The 17,246-nt window shown below is 37.5% G+C and overlaps 1 protein-coding gene across 3 annotated transcripts in view; it reads right to left on the bottom strand.

Moving 5' to 3' along the window:
* The window catches only part of PDCD1LG2 (programmed cell death 1 ligand 2), a 50,149-nt gene that overhangs the window by 20,369 nt on the left and 12,534 nt on the right, over nucleotides 1-17,246 (bottom strand). For all 3 annotated transcript variants that reach the window (XM_016138363.2, XM_016138365.2, XM_016138364.2), the window contains exons 2-4: nucleotides 16,969-17,112; nucleotides 9,384-9,683; nucleotides 2,440-2,709 (exon numbers count right to left, since the gene is read on the bottom strand). In XM_016138363.2, the coding sequence (XP_015993849.2) occupies nucleotides 2,440-2,709; nucleotides 9,384-9,683; nucleotides 16,969-17,023 (625 nt within the window). In that variant the 5' untranslated portion in view covers nucleotides 17,024-17,112. The remainder of the gene's footprint in view (nucleotides 1-2,439; nucleotides 2,710-9,383; nucleotides 9,684-16,968; nucleotides 17,113-17,246) is intronic.

Raw genomic sequence — 17,246 nt, 5'->3', positions numbered from 1 at the left:
CTGGAATGGAGGATACATGTCAGGGGATAGTAGGATGAATATAAAGCTGGGAAGGATGGGTAAAACTAGGTTGAGAATTTCTAATTGCACAAAGATTTCTCCCTCTCCCTGCCAGTTGGATTCATGTGTGATAGCCGAGGAGATCCCAAGCTTTACTGCAGACCTGATAGGCCCTTCCCACAACTGTTGACTATTCAGTCAGCTATGCTGGCTCCTATAAAGAGAGGGATCATCTTACTTTACTCTTTTCTTCTCATAGCCTCAAGGCTTCCAGAGAAATTATCAGTCTGCCCTTCTACTTCTCTACAATGAAGAAAAAAACACTTATATGATCAGTGGTGCAATGGGTAGATTCTAGTTATTTCCAAATTCATCTTACTCAGGTCCCTATTTCACTGTGGAGATCTTTATCTAAGTGTCCTTCTAGAAAACCGCATTCCATCCAAAGTACTCACCTATACTTAACCAAACAGGAAATTTCATATAACAAAGAACAGTTGAGTAAATATGAGTGGACTTGAACTGTGCAAGTGATACACTATTGTTGTCCTGCCTCACTTCCTCTCAGCTTCATCTTGGATTTCAGACATGGATTAGGTAGAATTCTGGTTGGGCTTTGACTCATTTCCTGGTAAGTGATTCATATCAAGCTTATACTTGCTTTTTCTGCCCTGGGATGATTCTGTTGCTATAAATGACTGTGAGGAGCTTACTCAGTCCACATGCTTGCACAGCTCACAGTGGAAGGGAGTTAATACTCCTAGGGATAGTTGTCAATCACTGGGGGTGAAAGCTCACGATTAGTCCTTTCACCTGAAGTCCTTCGAGTAAACAGGAGGTCCTTGCATATTTGAGTTCCTGTTGCCCACATCAACAACTTTGATCAAATACCCCTATATTTGTTTTCTTTCCTGTCTTAATTTCCTGTCTTAATTTCCTAAACCTCTCATTTCTGCTCCTTGGGATCACCACTCAAATACCCGCTTGCCAATAAGTCATTATAGGCTCTGTTTTGTCTAAGACAAAGGACAAAAAGTGAACACAATGACAACATAGTGAATTTTCTATAAAGTCAAATTTGATCAGTAGTAGGGAATATCCTTTATTCTGAGATTACATCCTTTACTTGTATGGTAGCCGAAATGTTTCCCCTCCAAGATGCCCATGGTCTAATCCCCAAAATCTGTGAATGTGTTACCCTACATTGCAAAAGGGTTTTGTAGATGTGATTATATTAAGGACTTTGAACTGGGAAAATCATTCTGAATTATCGAGTTGAAGTGGGGGAAGGTATCTAGTTTAGTCACAAGGGTCTCTAAAAGGTAGAAGAGGAAGGCAGGAGAGCTAAAGAAAGAGATGTGACAGCAGAAGCAGAGATCTGAGAAATGCAGTTTCTGGCTTTGAAAGTGAAGGAAGGGTTCATGAGCCTAAGAATGCAAGTGGCCTCTAGAAGCTGGAAAAATCAGGAAAATGAATTCTCCCTTAGAGCCTCTGCTACCTTGTCAATGCTTTGATTTGAGCTTAGTGAGGCCTGTTTTGGACTTCTCACCTCCAGAAGTGTAAGCTAATAAGTTTATGTTGTTCTAAGCCTCCAACATTTGTGGCAATTTGTTATAGGAGTAACAGGAAACTTAAGCACTTGGTGATAAAATGATGTCTCTTATGAAATAATACTACATGTTAGTTCCTCTTATTTGGCAAATAAGTATTCTTACTTGGCAAAAAAACATTGTCAAACTTGTTTGAAATTTTGCTGGCATATGAAGTTCTAAAGTATGGGATTCAGCATAGCCAGCGAAAGCTTTGGGAGATTTTTTTTTTAAGAAGCTAGGTTTCCTGTGAACCTCCCGAACCATGTGGCTGGCAGCAAAGCTAGCAAAGTAATACTCATCCTGCTGACTCAAGGCATAGAACCTGAGACATAGTGATTAGCTTTTGTGCTAGATATTTTCTGTTTCCTCTTTCTCTACATTCCATCTATTCTCTACATTTCTGTCTGAGCTCTGATAAGTCGATCTTTCTGGAACATATTAGTAGACTACCCTGTTCCCCAACTTCCAGCTGGATTTAGCCAATGGGAGGTACCAGCGAGAGATTAGAGAGTGGTAGGAGAATGAGGCTGGAATATTCGTTCACCCACCTTCTGCCCTTTAGAATTGTTGCAGGTGGCAGTATTCCTCTGCTGGAGGCCACACCTCCTGTCAAGTGGTGTTTTCCTTACAGCTCCCTTCTCCAGATTTTAGTAACCTCTCCAATAGTGGTAATTGATCCCTATTGTTGAAACCCCAGGGTCCTTCACTATTCTTAGTAGCTTCTCTAAATTCTGATCACAACTTTATAAATAGTCCCTTTATTATACTCTTCTCAAACTACTCATTCTGAGTTTATTTCTTGCCTGAACCCTGACTGACAGAGTAAGGAAGGGCGGGCAACTCTTACCTTGAGGGTCAATGATGGCCGAAGTAAGTTCCTTCAAGTTAGCATTCCAGAATTCACAGCTGAAGTTTCTGTCAGGGTGTGGCTTTAAGCGCAGAATGCTAGTGACCTGGTAGAGGCCTTCAGATGTCTTCATATGGCTTGTGTTGGCAGAAACACTGATATTTGGCCAGGATACTTCTGCCAGGGGATAACCTTCAGCCTGGCAGATGAGCTCTACCTCGTCTGTCCCTGGGACCTTAACGATATAAGTGTTTATTTTCTTGTAGGAAGCTGGACAATAGAAGAAGAAATAGAAATAAGTCATTCTTTTCTGATTCCTATAGAGCTCTGTACTCAGTGCCATATGAAATGAATAAAATGATCATTATCAATATAAAGTAATAATGGCTTTAATTTTTTACACATTCCTCTGTCCAAAATATCATGCTATTTTATTATTGAATTATTTAATTCTTACAATAAAAATGGCATTGTTGATATTCTCAATTTTTGTTGGAGGTAACTGAAGCTAGAGAGATTTAATATTTTGCCCAGGGTAACAGGGCTATTAACTGATGGAGCCAATATTTGCACATTGGAAGTTTGATTCCAACTCTCAATAGTGCTTTATGCTACCACACTTTCTGGCTTCTTATATTACTGTAAATTAACTCACAATTGAGGACTGGAGAAAAGAGAGAAGATGGATAACTGATTTCTATGTCTCACTTTATTCAGAGTTTTTTCTAACATCTTTTTTCTACTTCTCCCTTTCTTCCATTTCCTGATATTAGAAGAGAAAAAAATGAAGACCTAGATTCTGTCTATAAATACTCAAAAATTCAGTATATGTATTATTTAATTCTCTAGCATACGCACAAACACATGTGCGTGCACATGCGCGCACGCGCACGCGCACACACACACACATACACACACACTATTCTGTGCAGTGTATGCTGAATGAATTAATCAGATTAGCCCCTGCCCTCTAGAAAACAGATATAAAATAAACACGAGTGACACTGAGAACAAAGATACAAGAACAAGTTATCCATTTCTCTTAGAGCTAAAAATAAATAAGAACTAACAACATATGTAGGTAGATACCAGGGAATGTGGAAAGTAACCTGTTGACTTCTGGTGAAGGGAAGAGAAAGTGAACATTAGCTTTCATTAAGTAGAAAATATTTCCTTAAGAAATAGAATTTCAATACAATCTTTGTAGTAAAGATAGGTATGTGGTACAGGTATGATTAAACATTTTTCTTAAATTGTTGAGAGGAGTATAAATGGGCACATACTTTGTGAAAAGTGATTTTATATTAAATAATGATAACAGCCATGTGGAAAACATCAAATATGTATGATTTACTAAGTGTTTTCTAGGTGCTGAGCTTCATGCTGTTTGCTTGTACGTACTGTAGAGGAGGGAGGAATGTTCATGCCTCTCTCCATAGTTTTTGCCCCTTGAGCGCCTCCCCTGTGTGTCTTTATATTATGAGTTACTATTTTGATTAGTTATAGCCAAAGGCACTTACTGGGTCAAGTCCACTGGGGAGCAGGGTGACTGCACCTTCAAATGCTGTTAAAAACCTGTGATCCTCAGTTGAAGTTCTTGGTGCAGTAAAGCATACTCAACTGGGCCTATTGGCCTGCCTGCCTGCCTCAAAAAGCTCTGACATCTTCCCATCTCACAGTATTCCAGTTTCTGTTTGTGACTGGGTGGGTGGGACAGATTTTCTTATCCATGAGTCTGGATAGATGAGTGATTTTAGGGTCTAATCTGCAAACCTGGACCCTCAGGTTAAGACGAGGAAGCAAGAAACAAGAAGTCCCTCTTCTAGGTCGTATTCTCCAATGTAAGTCACCACAGAAGCTCCCAAATCGAGAGGGGAAAGAGGAAAATCATGTACTCATCTAGTTATTAGTTTAAAAAAATAGAGTTCATTTCCCATTTGGTATTGATTCTTGTATGTATAGCTCACTTAATCCAGAATTTGGAGAGGAGCAGGGATGAGTGGCTCTAAAACCTGGTTCTATTCCCTTAACATACATTATCTCATTTAAACCATACAAGGACCCTAGGAGGTAGGTAAAATTCATATCTTATTTTGTAAAATTAAAAAAACAAACAAACTGTAATCTGGTGTGGATGGGGAAGACTCATACCCTTCATGGCTACAGTATTCTGAATTCTGCATTGGAATCAAAAAAAAAAAAAAAATGATTCTGTATGCAATTCCAAAAGTCTGGGGATGGAGCAACGTAGAAGAGGGCTGTGTTTTCCAGGGCAACTTAGGAGTACCCAGAACTAGTACATGAGGAGAATCAGGTTCTGAACCAGCCTACTGAAGGACTTGAACTAGTTAGACTCACCAGTTTCCTTGGAGCCAAATTTCGGTCTACCTCAAGAAATCAAACAGTACCTCAGTCATGCATTCTGAGTACTTTCTCTTTTGTTTTATGTTATTTACCTATACTTTTTTCCCCTCAGTACAATGTCCTCTTGTAATCAGTTCATCCTATCATATTGTAAGCTATTTCTGAAGCTCTGGAGTCTCTGAGGGAGGTGAAGAACAAATGGATTTATAGGAGTAGTATGTTATGAGTGTAAGTCTGGCCTGCTCCCACGGGGTAGCTTGGGACAAAAAAAAACCAAAAAACTGATTTTGGTGGCCAAGTTGATAGGTGATCCCAGAGGCAGGAGGGCCAGGAAGCAGAAGCTGGGCTGAGGCTTTGGCTTGGGATGTATAAATGAGGGAGCTCATGGAAGAGACCTTCAACTAAAAGAAATCAGCAAGGTTTGGGGCAGGGACAGGAGCCCACATCTACATTTATATAGCATTAAAGATGTCTCCACAACCTCTTTTGTATTTGGGAAGTGGCTAGAAAGATAGCATTATCAGCCTCACACAAAGGGGAAGCTGTACTGAGGGTGATATTCTTAGGAAAAGATGAGTAAATTTTTAGAATTTCAGAGGTAATTTTAAAATTCAACAAGCTCAACTTCCTGCTCACGAAGAAATATCTTCTGCAGAGACTTTGCTAGGTAACTATCTTGATGAATGTTTCACACACACACTTAGAAATAATGTGTATTCTGCAGTTGTTGGGTATAAGTTTTATATATGTCAATTAGGTCAAGATGGCTAACTGTGTTGTTCAATTTTTCTATTTTTTGTTTGTTTTATCAGTTGTAATAGAGATTAGTTTAAATCTCCAAATATGATCATGGATGTGTTTATTTCTCCTTTTAGGCCTGTCAGTTTTTGTTTTGTATATTTTGAAGCTATGTTGTTAGATGTAGGTACATTTAGGATTATTATGTGTTCCTGTCAAGTTAATTTCTTATGATTGTGAAATGTCCCTTTTTATCTTTAATAATATTTCTTTTCTGATGTTAGTAACCTGCTAGATATTAACTTTTGGTTAAATACATCTATGAATGGAAGCCCCTACTTTCAGAAGTAGTCATTGCCATGATTAGAAAATAAGTTAAACTTTCATTGGGAAAATCATCTTTATGCCAAGTCAAATTTTACCTCATGGAATGTCAACTACGAGTACTTGTCTGGTTTAGTAAAACATCATATGGAAAGCACAGTAGCTAAGAGTCTGAAAGGTTTGACCAGGCTTGAGCCAACAGCTGTTTATATAACCTGGTGAGCCTTCAGATTTCTCATGTATAAAATAGGTGTAATATGTTTCCTTACCAGTGGTGTTAGGATGATTAAATGGGTTAGATGCCTAGAACATAATAAATACTCAGTGTTAGTAATATTATATATTACTATTATATAATAATATGATATTATATAATGTAATATCTAATAATATATTATATTATAATATTATAGTAATACTGTTATATAATAGTTATTAATATTTAATTAATAGTAATAGTAACACTATTATACAATAATAGTAATTATTATTAGCTCTTCCATAGGACGAGGCAACCCTTCAGGTATTTGAAGATAACTGGCAAGACCATATAGTCTTTTCACCTCTAGATAAAACACGCCTACTTTCTTCAACCATTTCTCACAGGACATAGTTGTCAGACCCAGTTCTAGATGCCAGTCTTTGGATTCACTTTTTGGGGCAAATTTAACATGATCTATGTTCTAGATATTAACTAAAGTATAGTGTGACTAATTCCCTTCTATGCACTGAGCACACTTTAGGCCCAACACAGGGTTTTAATGCAGCCTAAGGTCATGAAATCAATTTTATTAAATGAACCATCTACTTCACAGCTAAATTAGCTGTCAGTCACCCTAGTTGTTCAGTTTGCTATAGATTCAGTTAACTACACCATTAGTCAACCCACATTTTATTACTTTGTACATAAGCTGTGTGCTGGGTCTGTTTGTCCTCAGATCTATTCCTCAATTTTTCTCTCCTGCTTTGTACCGCAGCAATACTGGCACATGCAGGTTGTATATTCCAGGCTCTTCATAGCCAATAGGAATATGATGGGAAGATTGGAGGGCTGGAGGAAGGGAGAAGTTAGGGTATTTTTCCCTCATGCTCTATGCTATAATGGCCTCTCCAGGAATAGCCACGTCTCTTTCCTGGCTTCAACTACCCCTGGGGTTTCAGTGTCTGTCATATGACTCTGGCCTCTGGGCTCTGTTAACCCTGCCTTCCTCTTTCTCTCCAGCCCAGCGGTGGTAGCAGCTTCTTGCTATTGTTAACTGCTGATTTGCCTCCCTGTTCCCAGGTTGTAGCTATAAGGGCTAAGGAATCTTGCTCATATGAATAAGTTGGTGGGGACAGAAGCAGTCTTGTTACAGTAATGCCATTTTGTTCTTTGAAAGCTTTGATTCATATAGCAAAAATTCATATAGCAAAAATTCGCCTTTTATTGTCAGCTATTAGTTCTATTGGGGCATCCTTCAATTTTGTCGAAAACAGAAATTTGATACTTCCCAATTTGCAAAAGGATTTGGTAGTCATTACAGTTTGATAAGTTATCGATATTTCCAGTTGCTCTCTTGTTGAGAACTGTGGAGGTTTTCACACCACTGGGCAATGCACTGTATTTTTGATGAGTGGCAGGTAGCTTTTTATGAAGTGGGAGAATGCAATAATAAAAGAGGAAGTGTTCTAGGGGAACCCCAAGAGCTTTGCCTGGAAGGCACATTCTCAGGCACACTCAATTTGGGGAAAGAGTACTCGGGGAAGATCTAGAATCTCATTTTCTAAAACTACCTGTGCCCATGCATTCCTTAGAACATCTTTGTGGTACCCATATACTCTATATATTCCATATAGTTTGAAGACCATTAATGATCTAAAGAATTAATTAATTAAGATTTAAAGAATAAATCTTCTCCACATATGAGCCATCCCTGTCTAGGTAAGGAAGCAGACAGAGTGTCTTCCTTGGTATGAGCAGCAGTCCTCAGCTGCAGAGAAAAATTAGGATGACTGGTCCCAAATTGCCCAAAGACCCTAGATGCATTAGAACATTCAAACAGAGGTCAACCAACATAGGGGCAGTTATTTAGGGGTGTAGGTACCAGAATACATTAGGGGATCCTGAGAATGTAAAGTCCTCTCTCATCCCATTAATTGAACTCAGACTAACTTCAATGTATTGAAGTTCCTCCCAGTTGGTGCCTAGATGTAGAAGCGTGGTAAAGACAGAAGGCAGTTACATCCAGGCTCGAGGCTTTCCTGATGACTCATGGATAGTTGAGGTATGAGGAGGTCACTGGCCCTGTCATAACTGAGGGTCTCTGAATCAAATCTCTGGACACTCATTGTATCATACGCCAGGCACCATGCTCAGTTCTTTTTGTTCATTATCTATTTTAATTTTTACAATAATCCTATGTGGTAGGTGCTACTATTGTTATTCTTTTATAAATAAGTTTTTTTATTTGAAATTACAAAAGGTGATGTAACTCGCCCAAGGTCACAGGTAAAAACAATATTTACTCTCACGTCTTTTAATTTGTCCTTTGTGCTAAATCATAAAGTCATATCATTGTTGCCGAGGTTACTGACTGGTCTTTAGGACCAAAATCCACAAACCCTCCAGAAGAAAGAACAGAGACCTAATGGGAGATTGGAAAGAGGCAGAGAAAAACCGGCATAGTTTAACTTAGAACAGTCAATGAAGGCTAAAGAACACAAGCCAATTAACAGAGTCAAATATATTTCGTATAGCTGTCACATGTCTTTCCCAAATGATCTTTCCTAGAACAAAAAGAACCTGAAGATTCTCTTCAGATTTGGGTTCTTCGCTCATGTCATGGTGGAGAGAGCCCTGAACCCAGAGGAATGGAGGCAGCTATTAACTGGGCTCCCGGGGGCCACCCACTTTACTTCTCTGGACTTCTACTGCTTTATCTGCAACAGATAAGGTTTGGACTAGAGTAGTGCTTTCCTAATTTTTTAAGACTGACCCAGAGTGAGAAAAACTATTTTACACCATGGGCCAACACACACCCACTAAAGAGTTTCACAAAAACAATAGTCAGCCCTGCTATAGGATGCCCTCTGATATATTGCATCCTATTCACGTTGTTCATTCATTTTATTGGGAGCAAAACACCTACTTGGTTACTGCTCACTAAACTGATATTTTAATCTATTTTTGGATGGCAAACCATGCTTTAAAAAACTCTGGACTAGGGGAATAAGCTATTCTGAAAGAGTAGCTTAATAATCAAGTTAGTGTTCTTCCTCTGAGGATGCCTATCTCTGGCATCCTCCCACTTTTCAAGGTCTCGTTTCCTGGCTTCCTCTACACCTGTTTATTCCTGCAACTCCTACCCAAACTTACACTTACCTCAGCTGCTTTATACTCAGATGTCAAAAAATATTTCTGAACAGGTGCTTTTCTTTTCTCTGAGATAGCTCTGTCTCCTTATAACCATCCTCCCAGTTTTTGCTTGAGCTCACTTTAGGTCCTGTGTTGGAGAAATACCTCCACGGAAACTACTCACCTGTGACTTTTAGAGTCAGGTACTTGAAGTCCCAGGCACCCTTATAGATGATCACGCAGCGGTACTGTCCTTCATCTCTCACTTGGACTCGGGGGAAGTGGAATAAGGCTTTCCCCAGGGGTAGTTGCTCCTCCAGAAAAGTGGCACTGTGTAAGGAGGTCTCATTTTCCACCTTGCGCAAACTGGCTTCTACATGTTCAAATTCCACACGACCGTCAGTCTCAAAATCACACTCCAGGGTCACATTGCTGCCATGGTCTACTGTGTACAATTCTTTAGGGACTGTCACTGTGAATAAAGCTGAACAGAAAATGAGACAGTCTCCCATTGTATGGCTTTCAGCTCTGTACAGAGTGGGAGCTGAGGGGACTCACCCTACCCTCGTTTTCCAGGAAATACCTGTCACTATCTGGGCATTAGCTTGGTCTCCTTTCTCTCCTTTCCCCCTCCAGTCTGGGAAAGAGCAGAATTCTTGATCTACTGCTCTGAGGTAGTTTGCTCCTCTCAACACTCCCCACCTGTGCAGGTGATAGCTCTTCTGCCACCTATTACCCAGGTTTATTTTATTCATATGGATCAAATTACATCTTTCTCTGCCAAATACTACCTCCTCTCACCACTGATAGTAATAATAACAATTACCACGTGTTGAGTTCTTACTATGTGTAGGCCTCTGCTAACACATGATCTTAGTTAGCCTTCCTAGGAAAGCAGCAAGGTAGAACCACCTTCATTTTTAGAAAATGAAACTGATACTCAGAAGAGTTAAGCAACTTGCCTATGATAGCACAGCCAGGGTCAAACCCAGTATTGCTAAATCCCAATTGCTTTTAACCACCGCACCATATAAGCCCATTGTAGAAGGTTTTTCTTTTCTATCAACAAGGGGAACGAAGAATTAAGTGTACATACCTACTGTGTACCAGGCACTGTGCTGTTCTTTATAATTATATCATTTAATCCTGAGAATATAACCATGAAATATGTATTGTAATTACTGTTTTATAGTTGAGGAAACTGGCTCACAGAGATTTGCTTCAGGACATCCAGTAAAGTTAAAATTCAGAGCCAGTCACGTGTCTGGTTTCAAAATCTGTAGTTTCTAATGAAGCAGTGTTTCCCAAAATGTGAGGAGGACACACCACCAGAAGTATACAAAATGATTTTAGGTAGGGCAGATTCAAGGCCTAGAAGGAGTTAGATTATTCAGAGAGGAATTTATTCCCTCTTCAATTCTAGGCAATTCTTCAAATTACATATAATTTTCAACTAGACTCACATCTCTAACAATGGATATTTTTTCTTTTAACAAAACAGGAAGCTCCCAGGCAGAAAACAGTATCTGAGTAGATTTTAATAACACGACTTTACTTTAATTGCATTTATTTTTGCTCATGTCCTCTATTTACCAGTACTAGTAATACTGGTTTTCCATTTACCACAGGGTATACCATTTCGGTCGAAAAATAAAAGCTGAGTTGATTTAAGAATTTTATAAAAACAACAGCATAAAGTGTAGTCGAACATGGCAAAACTAACGAAGGTGTGCATGTACAAATAAAGTGTGAGAAATGGTACAAAATTATGCTGCTTCCATCATTAATGGTTTATTCATTTCGAGTAAAGTGAAGTGAGATCTCAAAGTAGTTTCTGAATCATGACAAAATAGATCGAATTTCTTTAGTAGAGCTTGCTTCACTCATTCATTAACTTAATCAGTCAAACCAACCATTCGATAAATATTTGGGGGCGGTTTTCAAAGTATATGCTATTCGAGGAGTCATTTCTATATAAAACATAGTATGAAAAGAGCATTGGACTTAGTGACAAGTGAACCTGGGTTCAAATTCTGACTGTATTGGGATTAATCTTGATCATATCATTTAACATCTATAAGTCTCCTTATCTGTAAAGGTACAAAGTTAGCATCTACCTCTTAGGATTGTGGTGAAAACTAAAAGAAATGGCATGCGTGCAGTAGCTTGTTTTGGCCAGTTGTGGGTTGTCAGCAAACATTAGTTCCTTTCTTTTGTATGTTTTATTTCTTGTCAAAGTGTTAGTCCATATAGTCCATATATAGAAAATGCATGGCCATTCTTTATTAACCACAATATTTTATTAACCAGGAAAGCTCATTCCCTGACCATTCTAGGTATCAGATTTCACAGTGTAAGTAAATTTTGGATTTTCTGTTGTTTAACTGATTCTCATTGCAATTCTCTTCAGACTCGAGGTTTTCCTCCTATTATCCGACAAGTCTTTGAAGGCCATGACCAGGTTGAGTTTGTTCTGGTATCTCCAGTGCCTACCACATACTAAGTTCCAGTTAAGGTGTTGGCAAGTAAATAACAGAAAGAGGGAGAGAGAGAAAGAAAGAATGAACCTAACCATACTCTCATTTTCATTTCATCAAAATGCAACTTGCTCAAGACCACGTAAATTGGCATTCTTAATCATCACATGCACACTTGATGGTAAGTGCTATACACAAACCTGAGATTTATCAAAAACAACTAACAAATTTACATCTTGCCTTCAACCTTTGTTTTAACAATGACTAGAACATTAATGTGCTTTTCTAAAAGAGATCTATAACACAGAAATATATTATATCTACCCAGGATTCTTTTGTGGATGGGGTCAGTGTGATTAAACGAGTGCTTCTATTTAAAAGAATGCTAATCACACCTGCATTTGCTTGGCTAGGTTGAGAAGACTTTGGACTGGTATATGTGAAAAGTGATGCCATACTTCCAAATTTCCTGTATGATTCTACCTTCTGGAATCCATTGAACACTTGTTATAATTTTCACCTGAGTCTCCATAATAGAACTCTCTTAAAGGTAGATCCCTTTATGAAGGGAATCATCTTTAAATACTTGAGTTATGAGGTCCCCTTATAACTAAGACAGAGCCACCTAATATGGAATCTGCTCTGTCCTGAAGGATGATATTTATTCATTTATCAAATATCTATTAACCTTTTCCTATGCGCCAAGTTCAGGAACTTACGCTACTTTTACTCTCTTCATGCTACTTCCTTCTCTTATTTTATTACACATGATAAAATAAGAAACGGGGGAGAGAATAGGGCTTGCAAAGAAAGTTAGTTGTTGACTTTGAGGCATAACAAGAATTAGTTAGAGGACTTTGGGTGTAACATCGATTGAATTTATTTAACAAATTTATTTATCACACTTATACTTTCTTCTCATGAGAGGGAACGCCTATAACTTCCTCTGGAATTCCCCGTAAGATATAGCAGAACTCCCCTCTTTACTGTCTGGGCCTTTGACAAAAATCCATTTTTTGCTTGCTTCCCCCCACTGCCTTGTACAGGGTGTATGTGTACAAGGATTGTAGGCATAAAGTATACTACCTCTCAGACAGGTTACATTTTCCAGCTAATATTCATGAGAGAAAAGAGTGATTAGCAAACATGAATCACATATCTGAGTAGCTCTGAATAACTAGAAGATTTAATGTTATTTGGGAAGGCTTTTCAACATACTAATGCCTAAGGATCCTTTAAAATTAAATTCTAATTCTTTTGTGAGGCCAGCATCATTTTTGAAAATTTCCCTGGAAGCTTTTAATGTGCAAAGAACATTGAAAACTGTTGGCTATGACTTTATGATCTGACACTTGCAAACATATTTTATCATCCTACCATTCAAAGTGTTGTCCTTGGCTTCACCTGGGAGCTAGTTAGGAATGTAGAATGTCAGGCCCTGCCCTAGACCTAGAGAAGCAGAATCTGCATCTTAACATCATTGGGGTGATTTGTATGCACATTAACATTTGACAAGCAGAGTTATAACACTGGTTTGCATTTGGAATGTTAATGGGAAGTAGAGTAATAATTAACATTTATTAACTATGCACAATGAGCCAGACACTGGGCTAACCTTTACATCATCATCTCATGTAATGTTCCCAAAATTCTGTAAGGTAGAAGTTACTATCCCTATTTTATAGACAGAGAAATATGCCATATGGTTATTAAATTAAGCTTCAACCTAGCATTGAACTGCTGAAGTTGTCAGACAGGGGAAAAAAATTGGAAAGTTTCCATGACTACAAAATTAAGCAGACAAAACAGGTTTTCCCATTCATTTCTGCCTCTTGATTAAATTAAAGGGTAAAGGACATGGCCAGGGCATGAAAAATTCATACATGCAGGTTCTTTAGACAAATTAAAGCAACTGCCTTGAGTTATCCTGAAGCTTTTTTAAAAAAGTATGTAATTATACATACTTCAATATTATATTGGTCCATTGAGTAAACAAAAGATAAAAATCTGTGTAATCCAGTTAAACATATATAGGATTAGGGTACATCTGTAATGCTGAAGCCTTTTTGTTCTTGGGGATAACTTTGCATTTTATTTGCAAGCAGGCATCAGCGAGAGTCAGCACCTGTCACATCTCCAGGAAACACAAAATAAATTATTTGCATTACCTCCCAAGATAGCTTCCTCTTTAAACTAATTTTATACTTTTTTTCCATTTAACAACAGAACCTTAAGTTTGTTCAGACTTCCAACCTAATGTACTTGAAAAGTGGGGGCTGCTTTAGACAGACACAGTTTTCAGAAAACTCAAGTTTCCGGTTTAAGATAGAAGCTTGCTCTTGGCACTGACAAGGTGCCCTAAGAGGACCCATGTACTCCTCTTCACAGAATCATGGCATGGAGACTTTTTGTCTCCTAGAAATCTTCTTCCTAACCTGATTCTTTTGCTTTGTATACCTCAGGGGTCAGCAGAAGTAGTTTTGGAGGCCGAAGATAGGGTAAGTAGAGTGACCCATGTTGTGGTCCCCACCCCAGAGTCACCTCAAACATCACCATGGTTATGTGCCCCCTCACCCCCTGGTTTTTATCCATCTTTGGTGGGTGAAGAAGGAAACATCAATGAAAAGGGTGAGATTGGAGTAACTTTTTCCTCTAAACATGACGGAATACAAAAATAAATATTTCTCCTTTAATATGTCTGGGTTATAAGATGTAAGGTTTTGAAATGACACTATAAGAAAAAAAGTTAACTATAGTGCTATAATAATTAAAGAGTATGATATATGTGTAAGGATATACACATAGATCAATAGAACAAAATGGAGAGTCAAGAAATAGACCCACACAAATATGGTCAATTGATTTTTGACAAAGGTACAAAGGCAATTCAATGAAAAAAATATAATTTTTTTCAACAAATGAGACTGGAGCAACTGGATGTTCATATGCAAAAAATAAAACAAACAAACAAAAACAAAAACAAACAAACAAACAAAAGCTTCAACCTATATACCTCACATCTTATATAAAAATTTATTCAAGCTGGATTATAAACCTAAATGTAAAATGTATGACTATAAAATATTTAGAAGAAAACACAGAAGAAAGTCTTTTGGAGCTTGGTTGAAACAAAGAGTTCTTAGATATGATACCAAAAGCACAATCCAAAAAAGAAAAATTGAAAAATTGAAGTTCATCAAATTAAAACTTTTGCTCCGCAAAAGACATTGTTAAGAGATGAAAAGATGAGCTGCAGACTGGGAGAAGACTTTTGTATATCACATAGTTGATAAAGGATTTATATCCAAAATTATAAAGAACTTGCAAAACAATAATAAAAAAATAAACGACCTAATTAAAATTGGTTGAATGATTTGAATGCACACTTCACCAAAGAAGATGGCCAATAGGCACATGAAAATATGCTTATCATCACTAGGTATTTGGGAAATGCAAATTAAAAACAAATAAGATACTTCCACGCTTTTAGAATGATTTAAAAGAAAACAACAAAGTCAATACCAAGTGCTGGCAAGGATGTGGAACAATTGGAACTCTCATGCTTTGTTGACAGGAATGCCAAAATGGTATAGACCTATGGAAATGTTTGATGGTGCCTTATAACATTACCATATGACCCAGCAATCCAACTCCTAGATTTTTACCCAAGTGAAATGAAAATCTATGTTCCCACAAAAACTTATACACAAATGTTTACTGCAATTCCATTTGTATTGCCAAAAATAAGAAACAACCCAAAGGTCCCTAAACTGGGGAATGAATAAACAAAATGTGGTACATACATACAGTGGAATACTACTCAACCAAAAAAAGTAATGAACTATTGATACATATGACAATATGGATGAATCTCGAATGCATTATGCTAAGTGAAAGAGGTCAGACAAAAAGAGTATCTAATGAATGAACCCATTTATGATTCTCTGGAAAAGATAAAACTATATGACAGAGAATAGTGTGTACCTGGGCTTAAAAGTTAGAGGAGGGTTTTTTCTTCATTGGTTGGTTTGGCAAGTGATAGAACTGTTCTCGATCTTGTTTTTGGTGGTGGTTATATGACTACTCATTTGTCAAAACTTATAGATGTTTTTATGAAAAAATAAATTTTACTGTATAATGATTTAAAATTAATTATTTTAAATTTAATTACCTAAATTATTTCTACATTTAAATCTTTAATGCAGAAATAATTTAAGGTATTGAATTAAGTAAAATGAAGATATACTTATCAGTGCTTACTAAAACCCACCACCCACCCTAAGAACTAGAACATTACAAATGATATATATCCACTGCCTCCACCAAAGGTAATCACCATCCTAAGTATTGTGTTTATCATTCTCTTGCTTATTTTTTAGCTTTATCATATATACATGTATGCCTAAGCAACGTATTGTTTATTAAAAGGACACTGTGCTTATGTCATCTTCTGTGCTTGATTTTTTGTTTTTCCCTCAACATTATGCTGATAAAATTCCTAGATGCAGTTGCATGTTTTTGTAATTAATTTATTTGCATGCTGTATAACACTCTATTCTGCTAATACACTGCAATGCATGCATTCTCTTGTTGATGGACATTTGGGTTATTTTGTTGTTTTTTTTTTTGCAATGACTAGCAGTACTGCTACAAGCATCATTTTTAAAATTTTAAAAATAGAAATTTACACAGAAAGGGTAATAAGGAATTATATTGATCTAATTTGTATATCTTTTTTCCCCTCTCTTTTTAATGAAGAGTGCAGGTCTAGGGATGCGCAAGAGCAATTAGAGAAGTGAGGTCATCAGTTTGGTCGCCCTGATAGCCACGGCTCCCTTTGGGCACTGGATGCTATAGCCTGATTGTTCTCATGTGCTTTAGAAAGGATACTTACACTTTAAAAATTATATTTTAATTATACAAGTAATATCTCTTGTAGATTTCTTTTAATATACAAGTAAATGCATACTTTTTATTTAAAAAAAAAACCTAGTAAACATGCTAAATAAGATTTTCCTTTTTACCCTCATCCCAGATCTCTTCCCCTCTCCAAACTGATCTTTAGATCTGTTGGTTGTTTTCTTTTTCTTTCTTTTTTTCTCAGGTAGACTTTATAAAAAATCTTTGAAGTTAAAACTCTTTAATGAAGGAGACATATACTTGTAACAGCTAGTAATCACATTTCCTCTCAAAGAAAAACTTCATCCTAAAAACCATGTCCTCATCCTTGGCTTCGGGTAGGTGCCATCAATTGCTCCTTTTTCTCAGGCCCCTCCCTTTGTCTGTTCTTACCTGCTATCTCTTGAAGCTGCATTCCCACGCTGAAAATTAGCAGTAGGAGGAACATATTCTGTACCGGATCTGAACGAGAAAACTGAAAGTCTCAGGGCCTTCTGAAATTTTGCTGGGTCTCAGAATTTGGTGATTTGCTCGCTCCTGCAAACAGGGAAATGACTCGTAAACAAATCTTCAGGTGAGGCGGTAGACCATAGTAGAGTGGAGCTGGGAGGAAAAGTTATTTAGATTGATTGTCTAGAAAAAAGGGTAGATAGGGTGAGAGGAGGCAAGAC

This window comes from Rousettus aegyptiacus, unplaced genomic scaffold (genome assembly GCF_014176215.1).
Source record: "Rousettus aegyptiacus isolate mRouAeg1 unplaced genomic scaffold, mRouAeg1.p scaffold_m13_p_3, whole genome shotgun sequence".
Lineage (NCBI taxonomy): Eukaryota > Metazoa > Chordata > Mammalia > Chiroptera > Pteropodidae > Rousettus > Rousettus aegyptiacus.
This window is presented reverse-complemented; position numbering and strand designations above follow the sequence as displayed.